Source organism: Macrobrachium nipponense, chromosome 12 (assembly GCF_015104395.2).
Source record: "Macrobrachium nipponense isolate FS-2020 chromosome 12, ASM1510439v2, whole genome shotgun sequence".
Classification (NCBI taxonomy): domain Eukaryota; kingdom Metazoa; phylum Arthropoda; class Malacostraca; order Decapoda; family Palaemonidae; genus Macrobrachium; species Macrobrachium nipponense.
The window spans coordinates 16,676,716-16,696,746 of NC_087205.1; the positions used below are offsets into that span (position 1 = coordinate 16,676,716).

Genomic DNA, 20,031 nt, shown 5'->3' on the forward strand with positions numbered 1-20,031 from the left:
GGATCTAGTCCAGGAGACTAGGCCTGGAAGAAATTTGGCATGATGTAATGAGTAATAAAGAAACAAGCTGAATACCAGGAATTTTCTTCAGTACCCCTAAAATGGAATTCAGCACTTCAACTACCTCCCAGTGGGAAGAGATCACCTGGCCTCATCAGTAGTAAGACCCATACACACAAGGAATATCATGTAATAGCAGGTAGGACAGGCCTACCCTATTTTCCAGGCAGCGTAAACGATAGTCTTCATACCCACCGTGTCAACTATGACAGTACCATTCTCCGACCCGTGTCTCCAGGCAAGAAGACTGACAACAGTGCATATGTACAATAGTATTATTCTTCTCGTATCTTAATGTCGTGGCGGGGAAAAACCGCCCGTGACATCTTTATGCCAGGGTACTGAGGGCCTTATTTACAAACACATCTTTAGCACCATCTATCAATCCATTTCTAGGTCTTCCTCGCCTTCTCTCTCATAACACTTGAATTCTTTTGTGTTTTTACACGTTTAATACTGTTTCAAGTTTTCTTACACCTCCTGTTCCTTAAAAAAAAAAACATATTTACATAGCATTATGGTTTTTTCACTCTTATTCGATAGACACTCCAGGTCCCTTCCTGCAGGCCTGTACCGAGGGGGTTGGTTGTGGTGGTCGGTGTGTTGGGGGGGGGGGGGGTTCGAATGACCCCACCTTAAAATTTCTGGAAGTCCATATTTTCTGTACCTATCCTTTTCCTTGAACTGTACTTACAAAGTAATACATAACAATCTTCTGTTTTTTTGGCAAGACCTTTTTTTTTTTTTTTTTTTTTTTTTATCAAACATGAACATCATTCTTTAGTAGTAGGAAATACAAGAGTGATAATAGGAATATAATATAGGCCACCATATTTGTAGGTGATTTTAAGTAAAATTCAGTCAACCAAAGTCAGTACTTGAATAACATCTAATCGGATAGAAGGGCATAGACCGCATACCCAATTTTCCTTCTTAATACAACTAAAATAACATTTTCAAGCATTCCATCTTGTATATACCTATATATGCAATGACATATATAGAGGAAAAGGTCTCTCTCTCTCTCATCTCGTCTCCTCTCTCCTCCTCTCCTCTCGTTCAATCCCCTGCCTCGTCTCTCTCTCTCTCTCTCATCTCTCTCTCTTCTCGTCTCTCTCTCTCTCTCTCTCTCTCTCTCTCCATACATATATATATATATATATATATATATATATATATATATATATATATATATATATAGACACACACACACACACATATATATATATTATATATAGATATATGTAGTATATATATGCAAGATTTATGTATGTATGTAAGTACTGATAATCTCTCATGAAGCCACGCACTTATGAGAGAATTCTTTGTCGAATGTAACCCGTGGCATTTGAGAAAACGCTCCCTTATTTCGTCATTTGTTTCTTGCAGCCGTTCACTCCGAGTGAGTACACATGGCTTCGCAATTACCTTCTTTTTTACCCTGGTCCTTACGCCTCCCACTAACTCCAGAAGGAAATAGACCGACCCAAGCTGTACAGTTGCATCAGCTGCTCTCTGTTATTTTGCATTGAACATCTCACGTTACTCCTGTAATATGGTTGAACAAGATCGCATCGTCTTTACACTTTCACTGAATCTGGGTGTACCTTGCGTTTGGTGTGCCCTTCCTCTGATGCTATCTTTAGACTTATTGCGACTCAAAGCCATTTACAAGGTAGTCTTGTTAGTCTAAGGCTTACTCCTCTATTAATCAACCATGTTTGCTAACCAGTGTATTTGTAAATATTTCTCACAGCAGCCTACTTGACGTTATTCGTTTTGCAAGTTTCTTATGTTTGTCTTGTTATTGCATTATTACAGCGACATAAAAAACAATACTGTAGAATGGGTTACTACCGAGTAGAACAAGCGCTCTTATTGCGCATCCCCGCGCCAACGTCAACCACCCATAAACATATATTTTGATCGGCCAGAAACGATTACTTCTCGGACTCGAGTTAAGATATTTCTGGTTAAGAAGCGACAGTCCTAGCAGTGACCATGGGAGGTTGGGTCGTTGAACAACACAAGCCCCATCCCTTGAGGAGAATAAAAAAAGAGAAGATATATAAATAGAGAATACCAGAAATAAATTTATCTTGCTGAATTAGTAAGTCAAAAATCACGTTGACCACCTCGACGTTTCCCCTGACCCCTTCAGAATGATCTCCGCCGAGCATTAGCTTTCTGCAATCCGACTTCCCGCGCTTTTCTACCCACTCACTGGGTTGGGTCTTCCACCTCTCATTGTGATAGTGTCTGGCATTCATTACTGGTTACCCATCTAATCACCGATCATATTGAATGTCTCAATTTTATTGGTTGAGAGAACCGCAGTTTTGAACACCGAATGAGCTCCCTGTGTCTCATCCGTTCTCCTAAAATGAGACATAAACAAGAGGCACTCAAGTTTGAGTGGAGAGACCTTGAACCCAATAATGGTGATGCCATCGCACGGGTAAGAGACTAGCACTCCAGTTAAACAAAATCATTGTTAAACTTTTCGTTTCATTCCTACTCGTCTCGCCGCCTAACAGCACTCTCCTTGAAGGAGGAGAGATAAGGTTTACCTAGACGTAAGTCGGAGTTTATAAAGTTCGAGTTTTTACAACGTATTTAGTGACGTTTAATAGTTGATAAGAGTAAAGCAACATCATCTGATCAATAAAGAGGTAAAAGATATATGTCCAAGTCTTTATTTTTTTCATTTACTTGAGCACATTCTTAGATAAAAAGAAGTCAGTTTAAATGATCCCAGACGTTAATCGGGCCTTATTGTGGCTCACTGCCTCTCCCACTAGACTCCATGGGTAAGTTGCAGGTTTTTTATAACTTTTTTTTGGGGGGGTGGGGGCTGGGGATAAGGTTGCTTGATTCGTGGTAGTATCCTGCTTTTTTAAATATATATCGCCAAGAAAAGACTGACTGAAGGCCATTCATTTCAAATGAAATCGTTATAAGTCAAATAACAGTATCATTGTCTCTGATGAATATGGACGTGGACTTTACGTACTACGTACGGAGGGTGGCCGGTCTGCTCAGGAAAACGCCAATAATCTACCCTTCTGCCCTTATGTAACACCAGCCTACCCAATATGCTGCCCATTATTGCCTTTTTTACTTTGCTGAGCTCTGTTAGCCGGCCGGGGAAAGGGCTCTTGTGACAGAGATAAAAGTGGAGATCGAGAATAAGTTATTCTATTTTCTTGTTGCTGATCTTGCTTCTTCCAACTAATTAGACGCCATTTTTTTCTTAGAAGAAAAACAAATCCAACTATAAATATTCTATGTGGACCCATAAATTTATTTTGTGTGTGTGTGTTTGTGTGTGTGATAATACCTTCCAGCACCTTCCTATAGTCAGCCAGTAGCCTGCCTCTCTCCCGCGGCTGGCCTGTCTACTGATCGTGCAGAATAATAATTATGGATGTCTTTTGCCTTCAACAAGCACAAGCGGCTCCCGGGAGCGGGCGAGGGTTGGGTGGGGGGGTGGTGGCCGCTACTGGACACGTGCACCCCCCCCCCCCCCCATGAAAAATAATGACAAAATCATATTGAAGATTTAGATAAAGACACAAATGAGAAATATAAAGAGGGGGAAAATCTATTATAGAAATAATAAAATTTTGTGAAAATAAAAATAATAATGGATTCGATGTTTGCTGATAGAAACATATATATAAATTATATATATATATATATATATATATATATATATATATATATATATATATTATGTGTGTGTATGTGTGTACGATATAAAAATTTGAGGACCCCCCCCCCCCTCCATCCCCATGAAGTTTTGCTGGATCCGCTATTGAGCCCAAGCACTGTGACCTGAAGGTCATTCAGCGCTAACTAGCAATATACTACAGTCCCTCACTCTCTTTTACATTACCATCATTTAGGACGGGTATAATAATGATTAATTATACCAATAATGCTGCCAGAAATTTCGCTACTGAACGTAAGATTTACTAAAAGTAAAGAAATAAAATAAATAACAACAACTGAGAAATAAAATAAAAGGAATGAGACATAAAACAAATAACCTAAGGAATAAGACTTACATCGGCCTGTCCAATAAAAAGGCATTTGGACCAATATCAAGGTTCGCTAAGTCTAGCTACCTAGGTAAACACACCGTGGCTAAACTTAGCGAACTAGCTACCTAACTGCCTCATTCACGTTTTCTTTCACAAACAAAATTAAGCTGTCAATTTCCTTTATAAAATTTTATACAGGCCAATGACCATTAAAATAAAATAAAGCAATTGAATCAACTCCAGATTTGAAATCGCGCCAAACCTTGAAACAAGAAAAATAGAGAGAGAGAGAATTAGTCCTATAGCATTATACTTGTCCTTCCCAAGGGTAACCAACGGTTAACCCACGGCAGGATGATATTAATTTACCTCATTGCAATATCTAATGGGTGACTATAATCTCACGCATCCAGTATCTTAATTGAACAATATATATATATATATATATATATATATATATATATATATGTGTGTGTGTGTGTACCATTTGCTTTGATTCTCAGTTGACTATGGAACCAATTTACATTTTAATTGATGGGTCGACTGGTGAGGCCAGGCTAGGCTCATATATACTACCAGGACCACCGAAAGATACATCTATTTACGGTGGCCTTGATCATATTCTGTTATAACCAAAGTATAAAGGATATTCTATATATACTTTGGTCCTAACGGCTGCACAGAAAACTCGGTTGCACCGAAGAAAATTCGGGGCTTTTATATATATATATATATATATATATATATATATTATATATCAATGATATATACGACTGTGGACGTATGCATTAACAGTTTATGGCATTTGAGAATGTGTCTACGCGTAAACGAATAAAATTGCGATTATGCGTTGATAAAAGGACGTTCAACACACACACACACACACACACACACATATATATATATATATATATATATATATATATATATTATAGTTCATTTATGGAAAATCTAAGAACACTGACAAATTAAGAGCTCAATAACTTAGGTTTTCGTTCTCCCTTGAGTCAACCGAGAACTGTAGATCTTGCTTGAGCCGAGGCGAGACAAACAAAACGAGCAAACATCACAAACAGGTTTTATGGTATGTTGACCTTTTATTCTAAGAATGCTTCGCAGTGTCGAAAGACTGACCATATATTATCGGATCTGTTTTCTAAATGTCAAGAGTTTCTTGACATTTGATTTCGCTATTGATAATATTCAGCATTTTCTAAGCTTCAGTAGCCAAAAATAAAGAAATTCTTTCAAATAATTAAGAGTTTTAGTCTATTTCCGACTCACCACAAGATAGGCCTATCTCCACAGGGTAGCTTTTCTAGTCACGAGAGCATGACTTCATCCTAACAAACTCAGATAGGAAATAAGCGAGTTTGTGTCTCGGCCAGATATCTAACAAAACAGTCTAATGCCATTAGAGAAACTGTCCTCTAACAAACGTAAGCGAACAATATGCTAGACTAACCAGCTTGCACACTCGGCTGTTGCCACGTTGATTAGAGACCAAGACCCGACGGGGAAGAATGTCTTCTATTGAATTTGAAAGGTGTTCAAGCAGCACGGGTTCTGCAGTGAAAGGGAGTCGAGTTTACTTTCACTCCCAGTGAATACAAGGATAGTTTATGAGGGGTAGGTACGGACGGTTGGTGATGTCTGGTGAGTAGGTTAGGTTGGAGAGAAAAGCTACGTATCTAAGTGTCTTTCACGTATACTACCATCTCTCTTAAAATACGAGATACAAAAAGGGAAAGATGTCTTACGGAATATGGTGTCTACTCTCTCTCTCTCTCTCTCTCTCTCTCTCTCTCTCTCTCTCTCTCTCTCTCTCTCTCGTTTAGATTATCCATAGAAAAGCCAGTTGTTTTGTGGTGAAAGTAAAAAGAAAATAAGTGTTTCTTCTCGATTACCATATTTCCTGTAACCAGGTTTTTGGAACTGGAATAAGTTACTATTTACTATGAGGCAGAAAAGTGCAAGCGTATAAAAACAAATCGTGAAGAAACGTGATATAAAAACCAAGATTTTTAAACTTTGATACAGACATCATCATAGCTGTTGCACGCGCGTACACAGACCACACAGACCTGATGGGTATTCCTGCTAGATATTTGCTTCTGTTAACTTTTTCTTGTGACATCATACTTAAACTCCACCTCCTACCTCGTCGATATGCCCAACACACAAGCTGACATCTGTTAAACGTAATTGTCTTATAGCTTCGCTGGAAGAGTTAATTACTAGGTGTTGCAATCGGTTTCGTGGAAAATAATAATGCTAGGCCGAATTAGCATAGACAAACCCACACTGCAGGAACTTGCTCCGTGAGTAGAGATATGAAAGCAATCCCTTTAGGCATTCATTTGGAGGTAATATAAGTCTTCCCTTTTCTGATTTACATTTTTGTTTACGTACTTACTCTGTTTATGCACGCTTCACTTATTTGTGTATTATTTAATGTCATTCACCATATTCATTCACCAAGACGGGTCCTCAACTCTGTGTAAGATTCAGTATTAATAATAATAATAATAATAATAAAGCTGAGAAAAGAGAGACAACCTTTTCTGTCTTTGGCTATTGTCATCAACAAACGTAATTATATGTAGCTTTCGATATTATCATAGTGCTTCCAAGGACAGTTCATTATCAGCAACACACAAGCTTTAAGAACAAACATTTCATAAGCTCTTATATATTTTCCTCAAAATTGCATTCCCAGCAGACGCCTTATCGAAATGACCAATCAATAAGTAAAAAAAAAAAAAAAATAGAAGAAAAATGCTCTCGACTGTCTGAGACGTAATTGACGTGCAATATTCTCCATGCGTCTACAGACCTATTACCTCTAATCTTCTCGAGAGAAGAAGAACGGCTGTGTTGCCACTCTTGGCTCCCAGTTTAGGCAGGGGTGGGGGGGGGGGGGGGGGGCGGAGAACGAGACACTCTCCCTCTCTCTGCTTGAGATTCTTGCAGTGATTTTTTTCTCCAAGGGCCATCTATCTGGCCGCATCTTCTTAGCAACAGTAAGAATGTTACCGGTAAAAGAAGTAGGCTGCAGATGCCTTATGGAAAATTAAAGGTTCAATTATACACGTGAAAGACTCAGCTTTTATACATCTGTGTAAGCTAAGGCATACATGCACGAATACATGATACGACGACACAGTCACGTGCTTGGATATATACATACACACACACACACACACACACACACATATATATATATATATATATATATATATATATATATATATATATATATATGTATGTATATACATATATATATACATGTATATATATATATATATATATGTCCTCATACATACACTTTTGTGTATGAAGGACCTGGGAGAATTATACACTCTCGGAAATATGCGCACACTCTCACACAAGACAACACATACACACACACACACACACACACATATTATATATATATATATATATATATGTATGTGTGTGTATGTATATATATATGTGTGTGTGTCTGTGCATGTGTGTGAGGGTGTGCGCATATTTCCGAGAATGTATAATTCATCCCAGGTCCTTCATACACAAAAGTTTTCAAACACACTACCAAAGCACAAACTCGCTGAAATAAGCACTGCTATTTGAAGGAAAGAGTATCCCCCGTGTGCCTTAAGTGACCAACACCTTTGTCTGTCTCCTCTCTCTTTCCTTAATGGAGTCAGTGGTATTTACATCTCACCTTGGAAGCACCAACTCGTAAAACCTGTTCTTTGTGGTGATGACAGCTCCTTAACTTCTACAGGTTGTGTCGTCTTGTCGTTTTTACTTCTGTAAAACCAGAGACCTTGAAAAATCTAGTCTCATCTCTGGGAATGCTAATTTTCCGGGATATCTGCGCTCTCTCTCTCTCTCTCTCTCTCTCTCTCTCTCTCTCTCTCTCTCTCTCTCTCTCTTCTCTCTCTCTATCTCTCTCTCTCTCTCTTCTCTCTCTTCTCTCTCTCTCTCTCTCTCTCTCTCATATGCAAAATCCTGAAATGTTTGTTTTTACTTCCCCGAGAAACCGAGGTTTTGAAATATCTGCCACAACTCCGTCAACATTGATAAATCTGTTCAACACTCGCTCTCTGCAACCACACAAAGGATATTCCATTACTATTCTATAGCAATTCGACGACGTTCCGCGCAGTAGAATATCGGAATTCTTATCATTCACCTTGTCATAATCATATCCCGGAACAGTGACTCTAAACATGAATATCGGAAAATCAACACCATTCTTTTTTTCTACCCTGCCAATACAGTCGATGAAGTTACGCTTGCTCTTTTCATATCTTCTCTCATTTTCTTCCACGTAAAATTTTCTAGTCCTAAGTGATTTTTCGCCTTAACAAGCATAGTACTTGCGGTCGCCAGTTTACAAAAGTAATATGACAGTCATTTACCTTTTAACCTTTCTGTTACCTTCTTTGATCGTTTCCTGTCTTTCCATAAACGGATACTGAACTATTGTGATCACCCTTAACACCAAAATATATATAATGGTAGAGCTCTCTCTCTCTCTCTCTCTCTCTCTCTCTCTCTCTCTCTCTCTCGTCCTTCCCTCTCTCTGTCTCTCCTCTCTCTGTTGGCTGAGCAAGTAATTTTTAATTAAAATTTTTGAATTACAAGACGTATTATTCTCACCCTGAACTCACCAAGCAAGCTTATTCAGAAAAGGATGACTATACAGTATATGAAGGAAATATAGAGGTAAAACAAAGTTGAATAAATAAGTGGATAAATACCCAAATGAGTAAATAGATGTGAAAGGAAAAGGCCTAGGCGTTCATTCAAGGTTTGTGTCTAACCTAAGGCTGTGGAAGCGTTGGTTATATGGCCTTTGCTGCAAATGGTGCGAAAATTGAAAGGAATGAAGGTGCAATTTTCCTTAACGGGATGGATTGGCTAATTCAATCAACAGTCCGACTGAAAGCCTAGGACAGTGTTTCCTACGTCTTAACATATTAACATGCAACATGATCGCTCCAACGCTATATCATCTTCACGGCTCACACTTACATTGTAATACATAACTATAGGATCTGTTGTTATATATATATATATATATATATATATATACATACATACATACATACATACATACATACATACATATATATATATATATATCCCCTATGATTCGCAATTATCTGTCTTGTTTGCGATTAGCAGTTAACTAGTTGTTTTAGTTAGTGGTCCCTGCACTTTGTTCAACTCACAGTCTCGTCAGATGCTCGGAAAGTGAGTGTAATGACATCAGCAACGCACATGAACCAAGTTTGATAACATTAACAGAGATAAATCCATCCTCGGCGTAACTCTCCCATCAACGAGAAAAATTAAGTAGATAAACTCCATGAATATTTCATGGGTAATTCATCACATGGTTTTTTTTTTAGTCTGTTCGTTCTATAAATAAGACTAACTTCTACTGGGCGAAACAGGTGTTCAAGCGATACGCAGTTACTAAGGCAATGGAGGACATACTGTAAATTTATTGTATACAGTTATAGACTCAAGCACTCGCACCATGGCAATATGAAATGATAAAACTGATTTCTCGCTTGCTAATGTTTATTATATTCAAGGAAAATTCACACAAAGTCGTTTGGTAGAAGCACGAGCATAATTAGAGCTAAATAGTTAAAAATAGTTGCTGAATAGGGCAAAACGGAATTTTATCAATAGCTATGACTAGTGCAAAAGCGAATAGCCAGTTTACTGAGAAGGAAACCACGTACCATTTGTCTGAGTCTAAAACGACTGCTGAGTGCCACGTCATTTGTAGACTGGCAAATTGGTGGCTGGATAAATTTTACGAAACCGGCCTTCGACTTTCTAATGTCTCTTTAATAATTGACGAAATTTCTAACACTTGTATAATTGTGGATTTACTCTTTATATTAATGGTACGCCAGTGCAATCGTTTTGCACACATACAGCGTACATGCAAGCAACACACACGCACACACGCGCACACACACACACACACACACACACACACACATATATATATATATATATATATATATATTTATATACTTATATATATATATAAGGAGAGAGAGAGAGAGAGAGAGTCTAATTAATTGCCAATGTTTTTTCATACGGTAACGTTTGAAATCATTATTGGAATAGCCCATTAAAAGTTATTGTCCCTACTACTATTTCCTACGGAGATCATGAGGCGTTGCTTTGTTCGCTTGCCCGTCTCTCATCCTGGTAATTGCCTGATGGTAGTTGCCAGAGTGAATCGGCGATTCAAACCAAGAACTCTGATATGACGGTATATTTTCACCGACACGCCTTTGGCCAGTCTCTAAACCAAAGTCTAATGAAAGATTTTAGACTTTGCTCTAAACCACCCAACACTAAGTCTACGTATATAGTCTATGCAAAAGACAATTTTCAAATTTCTCTCTCTCTCTCTCTCTCTCTCTCTCTCTCTCTCTCTCTCTCTCTCTCTCCACTCATGAACGCAGTTGCCTTTTATATAATTACCCATCTTATACATGCTATGATCTCTCAAATGCAGATGGTGGTTTAGTGTTTACAGACGCTGTTATCTTGTCTTGTAATAAATGCAATGTTGGGTCGGTTTGGTTTCTTGCTTCAAAATCGGTCATCATAAATACGTAGCCTATATATACTTTCCAATGAGAAGCTAAGGAAAAGGTGATTATATATATATATATATATATATATATATATATATATATATATATATATATATATATAGTAACATCTTTCAGGAGAAAGAGATATGCTATTTTGGGAAGAGGGATTTTTGGGGTCTCTTTCTCTCTCTCCCCAGATTCTCGTGGGATACCGAAACGGCCTTGCTGTAGTTACATTATACTTTCCTCCTCCGCAGAGGGATGCTTGAACCTAGTCCTTGTTTGTATCGGGGTGAAACTTTATTTGTTACTCGCACTTTTGCTGTGTTCCTCTCGTAGGTACATCAGTCTCCAGTTCTTTTCTTCCTAGCGTTATTATCATTTAATAATACCGCATCCTTTCTTCGGTCTTGGAATTTACAGAGAATCTTGTCAGGTTGTGTGTAGTAAAGAGAGCAATAAAGCAGGAGAGAGGAAGTGGTGTACTTGTTACATTTATTCTTTGATGTATAGCAAGGCGACTTTTCAGAAGACGACGCTGCCAAATCTATTTCTTTACTCAGTTCCACTCACTAGGTAATAGACCTATTTAAATCACGTTCTCTCACTGCATATTACTATATGATACGCCTGAATTTACACTCTCATAAGAATGAGGAACTTACTCTCTAGATAAGGTTTATTTAGTGTTATATATATATATTTAGTGTTATAATATATATATATATATATATATATCTATATATTATATAATACGAATTATATAATGCAGTGAGGATAATATCAAATAACATAAAAAAAAGTCTCACGCCTGTTTTGACCCCATAGTGGATTGATGCGTCAGCCGTTCGATACTGCCGATGAACTTCCTTTGTGAGACTTAAGGGCATTGCCCTCTATTTGATAATTACCTTCTACATGAACTCTGAAAAACATTTTACTCTTATACGAGTGCCACACGTCCAGAGTCGAAACTCATGGATTAATCTCAGACTGGAGGGTGGCAAGACTTGAAGCAATAGGTCAAACAACTGTACCTACCCTACTCCATCGACCTAGCCTATAGGCTTATTCGCCATATGCCTCACTGCGGTCGCCTTATGTTTGGAAGAGGGACAGTAACAACCATTCGATCCTTCTGAAGCGGCAGAGAGAGAGAGAGAGTGCAGTTGTTGCGATCTCCCACTTCTTCCTTTGTATGACATTTGCTTGCTTTTGAATCACGAACAGCCATGACTTTATTTTTTCCCCCTTTTTTGAGATTCATGTATCCACGGTGCAGAAAAATTCATGTATAAAAATAATGCCCAAGCCCGAGATATAATAATGAAAATGATAGATACTTAAATACAAGATACGGTGATAACATTTTTAAAAACATTTCAACTGGATACCTACTCCCCTTGTGAATCTAGTAAATTATTTGTCTAATGTACTTATTTTTTCATTTCCTTGATTTTTCTTCTTCAGGCGTGTTGAATGCAAATACGAAACTTGGTATTCATTGGCTGTGATCCCAGGGAATGCATAATTCATTATGGAACATCACGTGAAATCCACGAGCACTGAAAGTCTGATCTATAAAATAATATATTCAAGTGGTAATTTTGGACAGAAATAACGAAAGGAAATTTGTAATTCATAACTCTTCCTATCAGATGTACGACTGTGGCAAATATTAGCCCATACAGAGATTTCCAAGTCCAGTTCGTGTAGCGAAGGATAATATTCGTAACACGTGACTCGGTAACACACGGGATAACCGTGCTTCGAATTGCAATGTTGTAAGTAACGAAAAACGTTTGCAAAGAGAGACACATCAAGCAGCGCAAACTTTGAATTGCTCTCCATGTTAAATCTGTCCAAGAAATGCCGAAGCAGTTATTAACAGTAACGATAATATTATGCTAATAATATATTCCTATGGGTCCCCACGCGTCGATGTCCGATGACTATATCATCATTATATGGGTGCGTCCGTATGTTAGCATCTCTGTACTTGCGGAAACGCGTGCACAAAATATGGGTACAAACACTTGTCCGCATATGAACGTGTGAGCGTGCGTGTGTATGTGTGTGTGCACGTGGTTGAGCCTGAGTACAAATAGAAGGTTAAAGAGTCAGGTAACCCAGTCGTTGATCACTCTGATTTCTTTCGCCTTCAAAACACGCGGAAGACTCTCTCTCTCTCTCTCTCAATCTCTCTCTCTCTCTCTCTCTCTCTCTCTCTCTCTCTCTCTATATATATATATATATAAATATATATATATATATATACATATATATATATATATATATATATATATATATATATATAATACAATCTATATTTATATATATATATATTAATATATATATGTGTGTGTGTGTGTGTGTGTGTGTGTGTGTGTGTGTGTGTGTGCTTCACTAGATTTTTGTTCATATCTATTGGAATATTACTTCCGCCACCTTTTTGCCATCACCGTAGACTTTACTCTGGATAAAAATAAACTTCGGAAAATGCTACTCTTGGAATAAATACCATGACAACATAAAAGGCAATAGTGCAACTCAATTTGAAATGTATCTCATATGTCGTAGACATCTGGGATCTTGACCATAATTTCAACGATGTTAACAGAGAGAGTGCCTTGTGCAACCCAGCTTTCATTTTTATTAGTAATTAACATACCAGACCTAAAGAGTCTTCATGGTTCTTAAGTCATCAAATCGTCAGGGATCAACCAAACCATGCAATCGGACAAACCGAGACCTTGAAATAAGTGCAAAAAAAAGAAGAAGAGTGAAGCACTTAATTTAATTAAGATCTGTCTTATGGCGTCAGTCAAGGCATGAAATGGGAACGAGAGATGCAGTGATTAAACGACAAAGAGGTCACGAAGGATATATTATTTTAGTTTAGTGACATCTTTATTTTAATTGCTCAGAAATGTTTAATTTGCCATGTGTTATTTCAGGATTTAGGAAACAATTTTATCTCTTACAAGTGCAGGAAACTTTAAATTTAACCGAAGCAGGAAGTTGTCGATGCTGCAAGAACAAGACTGCGAAGCCTCACCGAGGTCAAGGAACTAGGATTTGACTCACAGTCTTTTCAAAGTTGGCACTCGCCTGAGGAATAATTTTGGTTTGTTTCATATAAAATCAAGTCGCGGATCTTGGTAAGAGCGTGCAATTGATTCAAAGAGAACCATCATACGTCTGTTCGTCATTCCTGACGTGACATAATCATCAATGAGTTGTCTGCTGAAGATAAAACAATCATCAAGTGGTTGCTGCTCTATCGTGTTAAGTTGGCACCACGTGACATCGAAAGGCACTGTAACCTCGTACCTCAGGCAGGCGGGGAGATGTATCCGGCAAGGCCATTGGTCCGTTGAGGAGATCTTCCGACCAATCGCCTTCCAGATGGGTAAATCTGCCACGCGCAGCTGTTGTCAGTAGCCTGTCTCCAAAACAAACAATAGTCACTGAGCAGCGGGTCTATTTACCTTTTGACATTTTCCACAACATTATAATTACCGGTAGTTCTCTTCGGAAATTGTCACCTGAAGTTAATGATGAACTGACTGCTCATAGGAGGAGCTGTTTTTAATGGAGTGACATTTAATTGCAGGAGAGATAAGTGAAATAAGTTAAGGATCGGTTCGAGAGTTGAACCTCCTCGACGGAGAGACATTGGGACAACACTCACGTCTTCCTTTAGTGTTAAAAAACGCTTTTTTTTTTTCTCTCTCATAACGCGTCGCCATGACCAGCTACATTAAGGGCATCTACGGTTATATAAGACCGGTAAGTTTTTATTATTATTTTTGGTTTATTTAGATTAAATCTGTCCGCATTTAACGGAAGGAAACTTTATTTTTGGGTGAACTGCTCGTTTCGAAGTTGAAAGCTAGGCAAGATTGAGTGGCCCATTACGGGCTGCTCTATGAACAAGAGCCCGTGCTGGCATAAAAAAACGTCAACAGCCACAGTCTAGTTCGCCCCTTGGTCTTTTGATTAGGTTAATCTAGCATACAACTGAGCTAGAAATAGGTAAGATGGTTTAGCCTAGAAATTATGAGGAAAGTGGAGTCACTAGGCCTACTAGGTAGGTACAGGGCAAAACAGCCATTTAGGTTGGTAAAGTATGGCTAGATCTAGCCTATAGGTAGCTATAGCTATTATTATTCTGCGGCGGCCCAGACTAGCTACTAGCCTATGGCATAGGCTAATAGGTATAACAAGAAAGGGGATTTGTAATGGGAGGCTGTTGGAAGAACATACGAATTGAGTACCGTAACCTAAGGGATACTTTTTAACTTTACCTAAAGTACTGGTCCCTAACCAAGCTGGGTATTTAGTGGCTCTTGGGTATCACAGAGGGAAAATGGAATTTTTTTTTTTTTTTTTTTTAGATGGGGAGGGCCAAAAACAAGTGAATTGCACCAATACGAGTGGTCTAAAATGTATAAGCTAAAGAAAGTGTTGAAACCCATCCTTACTGAGGTAGTAAGGCAAAGAGTAATGTAGGCTGATCCATCTAACCTCACCTAATGTAGGATATTAAGTGATGGTTATGGGTTACTAGCAGGTACAGCCTTTCAGTCCTGTTAAGGGAACCAAGCTGTGCACACATCAATAACAGTAGTGGTCGAGGGAGCCATTCACTGGTACCTGTGAAGGAATTTTGGGTCAGTTGACATTAGGTCAGCCTGTCCAGAAATTCAAGCATATTTAAGCTGATGTCTGCCAGGTATTGCAGTACCTATATTAGGGTAAAAAACCGCATGGTACAGGGGTGGACCATGTACAATCAATGTTTACAACCCCAAGAAAAGTACATTATAACGCGTCCTGACACCGGAGTAGAGGTCTTTAGCTCAGTTTCTCACCAACAACAAGTCGCGTCTGATGCCCATCTCCGATGTCAGGACACGTTATAATGTACTTTTTTAGGGGTTGTACACATTGATCGTACATGGTCCACCCCTGTACCATGCGGTTTTTTACCCTAATTCCTGACACCACAGACTATATAATACCTATAAACACAAGCTTGTTATATAGTTATTTTACTGGTTTTCAAGCCCTTACATAATGGATTGATTCTTGCAGCTGACAGGTAAGTTGTGTTGTAAGTTTAAGGGGGCCGGCCGGCTAATGCCGTTTTTTAACGACAGGACTTTGACATTCATACCACTTAATAAGGTGACTTGGGACATCTCCAAACCGCATATGATTTTCGCCTCTGCCCTTCGGTTTTGTGACGCCAGGGCAATTTATCCCGTAAATAACCATTTTTCAAATTCTATCTCCTCCTTTGATATTTAATATTAAGACCTGGGTCTTAATATTAAATATCAGGTCTATAATATTTAATATTATAGACCTGATGTAGACCTCCAATCAAATGGAGAGTTTTTTTTCTAAAAGTCATTTTTTTGCTAGATATGAATTTTTCAATATGGTAAAAAAATAAACCCTATAAATCACAAGAAAAAAATTTATAAAAAAAAAAAATACGAAACAAAAATTGGAAAAAAAGGCTCTATTTGATTGTTCTATAATGTCTTTCTGAGTTATATACCAAATTCCAATGTTATAGCTTTAAAACTAAGTGAGGAGATAGATTTTGAAGGTCAATAAGTATAGTTTTGAGATACGGGCGTTCAAAGTTTTCCTTCGTATTTCTATAAAGACAATGTTAATAAATAATGATTATTATGAAAATAAATAATGATTATTATGAATGTATATTTCTTTTTTGCGTATTAATAAACCAATACTATTTTATTTATCATAATTTAATCATAAATGATGATCCCTTTGCTCATATATTGTAGCCTGGGGCACTGCTTGAGGCAAGATGGGGCACTCCTTCCTACGTAACCCCCTCTCTCCCCTTCACTAACTCGGCTTATTACAGCGAATTTTCTTCTGTATGTTAGCGAGATGTTTTCATTGTATTTTCCTCTTTGGCATGATGACATTTTTGCCGAAACAAAGATAAACAAACGTAAATGCAAGAGAATGTCAGAGGTGAGACTCGAAGGTGTACTCTATTTTTACAAAGACAATTTGATAAAGCATGATTATTATGAATTTCATATTCCATTTTGGGTATTAAAAAACCAAAACTATGTTATTTATCATAAATGAAGATCTCTTTGCTCAAAGATCGTAGCCTTGGGCACAGTGTGACGTGTGCTGTCAGGCAAGAAGGGGGTGTTACTAAGCAACCCTCCCCTCTCTCTTCAATAACTACGCGTATATTATGATATTCTGTAATAATACTTGAGCGATTTTTCTTCGTCTGTATGTTAGCGAGATGTTTTCCTTGTCTTTTCCTCATTGGCATGATGAACTTCTTGCCGAAACATAAACATACGTAAAAGCAAGCGAATGTCACGAGGTGAAACTCGAACATGTAATCTGCTTGAAGTTTATGGTCCTACTGATTCATGATTGAACCAGATACTCGCTTATGCGAGCCACGGAATCTCTACAGATGCCCCTTCTCACAATTTCTTTGCCAATAATTATCAAAATTTACGATAACAGAAGAAATATTGCATTTTCTTGTACGGATGAATGTTTTAGGCTTATTGAGTTATGTTTACTAATTACCCTGTAACTGTGAAAGTAAGAGGAATTTTGACAAAATATTTCATATACGTACTATTCTCATTTGCCATATGAAGCTCCATGAATTTTTTCATGACTTTGCATTTTTCGCCCTATACCACCATATATAGGGGTTCCGGCCGGCCCCCTTAATTGACATTTTATTTTCAGGTATTTTATTATTGCAAAATCACAAGTCAGGGTGACAACCTTGTTTTAACCCCTTTTATTTGGGGTTAGAACCAACAGCCAACAGTGTATAAATTCTGTTGGCCGAGTACTAACTCGGCCAACAGAGTTTATACACCCTAGATAAAATGGGTTCAAACAAGGTTGTCACACTGACCCATAATTTTGTATTGGGGAAAATAAAATGTCAATTAAATTTAGTCTAATGTTTTTGCACTGTTGTCTGCGTCTCAGTGGTAATGGAACAGAATAGGTATGAGATCAACAAGTAACTGTGTTCTTAGTACAATATGGAGGAGTAATCCAAATTTTATAAAAGAATGAGGATGAAAATCCTTTTTCCATTTTCTGGCTAAAGGCATCTTCCATGCAATATTAAAAGAATCAAATTGTAGGAAGTCTGACAATATCTATATCAGATGAAAAACATAATTTTCAGAATTAGCCTATATTAGTCTTTTGTCATATTAGTTATCATGGTATTTATTTCTACTTCAGACTAACCAAAATGATACACCAGATTACATATAGCTATATTAGTCCTACAAAATGTTCACGAGTATCCACAGATGTTTAAAACTTGTATTATTATTAGGTATGCAGTTGATCAGTCAGTCTCAGGATAGAACCAAATATTTGGCAAGCTTTGGCTTTGATAACCTCCGCAGTCAGTCTTGATATTGAATATACTGTATGCATGTCATTCACCTGATTCATGTGGAAGTCAGCTGGCAAGTAGCCAGTATATATTTTGGCTGCATTTCTCTGATGCATATGATTGTACCTTACATTACAGTCAGCAGGAAGTAAAGTTTGAGTACACATATTTAATATTTGTTATTTATCTTAATATGCTTGTCCTCTGTCTTTTCAGGATATGATGCACCAACTAGTGCATGAAAGTATCTTTCATCAGTGTATGTGGTGTTCATTAAGGATCTGGGAAGAATGTTATGCTAAAGTTGACCTGATGTCTGTTCACAAGGTCAATGTTGTGTGAAGTTTGTGAGACTTTTTTTATATTGGTTTATGTTGCAACATGACACTGGTATACATTATTGGTAATTTTGCATTAAAACTCAAGAGGGAGTTTTGAAGATTGATAGTAGATTTGAATTAAAAATTGATTGGCTTTTGATTGCAATTTGCAATGGATCTGTAAGCATCTTGAAATTTTCTGCAAGAAGGCTGGAAAAATTACGTTTCATTCTGGCATTCTCTCATTCAGAAAATAAAAGTTTTTTGGCCTGGTGTGTAACCTGTTCTGAAGATGGGACAACGATTTTTTTTTATTTTATGTAGATGCAATTGTATAATTTTGTACCTTCAGTATGCTGCCTTTATTCAGTTATTGAAGCTTTCCTTTGGAATAGTAGGTATCCTCAGCTCAGACAAATACATGAAAATCTTGTAAGGTCCTTAGATGGGGATCTGTTAAATTATCAAGACTCTTAGATTTGGGAACAAAAGTCAGAAGAGTTACCACCCCTCATTTCAGTTTCAAGATTGAGGTTTGCAGAATCTACAAAATTAGGCTAACTGACAGAAGCTGGATTACTTGAGAATTGGTTCCCAAGTTTGATAAAGCCATACACTGATAAATTTTAGAACGAACGGTAGCCAATTGGAGCCTCACCTTGGTTTAAGTGAAATCAGGAACAACATGTTCTAACTTTTTACTTAACAATTTTCATGGCATGGAAACCCTCACAGCGGGGATACTGGTGGACAGGTGTTAATGGCCGTTTTATTTGGTTCTATCCAGAGACTGACTGATGAACTGCACACGCAACATTAATGAAAGTTTTAAACATTTGTGGATACTCTTGAACATTTTCTAGGACTATTCATATAGTATATGTAATCAGAGGTATCATTTAGGGAAAACAGGATTTTTACAAAGTTTTATAATAAAAAATAAACATTTGAATCTACAACATTTCCACCATGACTAATATGACACCCCTGATACTCATCACTTGACTATACGGAGGACCATGTGGCCCTTAAGAGATTCACAGACTAACTTGTTATGAAACTTAGCAAACAATTCCAAGGGAAGGTAGCGCCTCAGTAGCGTGATCGGTATGGTCTTGACCTGCCACTTCAGTGGCCGCGAGTTTGATTCTCGGGCATTCCATTTAGGTGGTAGAGATGTGATTTCTGGTGATAGAAGTTCACTCTCGACGTGGTTTGGGAGTCACGTCAAGCTGTTGGTCCCGTTGCTGAATAACCACTGGTTCCATGCAATGTAAAAACACCATATTAACAAACAAACCTAAGGAAGGTAGGTAAAGGTAGCCAAGAGAATGGGTACCTCGGTACCTGCTTCCTATACTAATTCTTGGAAGATTGCTTAAGGATTAGTACTGTCAGGTCCTCGGTCTGACCAAGATGTTTTGAATGTCCGAGCCTCTGTGGAGACTTGCTCATCCTGATCTGAAAGCGGAGATCCGTCTCTTCATACCAGTAAGGGTACAGGGCTAGAGATACATATGAGA

General features: G+C 37.8%; 1 protein-coding gene across 3 annotated transcripts in view; it reads left to right on the forward strand.

Moving 5' to 3' along the window:
- Window positions 1-14,156: 14,156 nt before the first annotated feature.
- Window positions 14,157-20,031, forward strand: part of LOC135224367 (uncharacterized) — an 82,649-nt gene continuing 76,774 nt past the window's right edge. For 2 of the 3 annotated variants that reach the window (XM_064263311.1, XM_064263312.1), the window contains exon 1: window positions 14,157-14,524. In XM_064263311.1, coding sequence (XP_064119381.1) covers window positions 14,483-14,524 — 42 coding nt within the window. In that variant the 5' untranslated portion in view covers window positions 14,157-14,482. The remainder of the gene's footprint in view (window positions 14,525-20,031) is intronic. The other variant, XM_064263313.1, reaches the window with a different exon arrangement.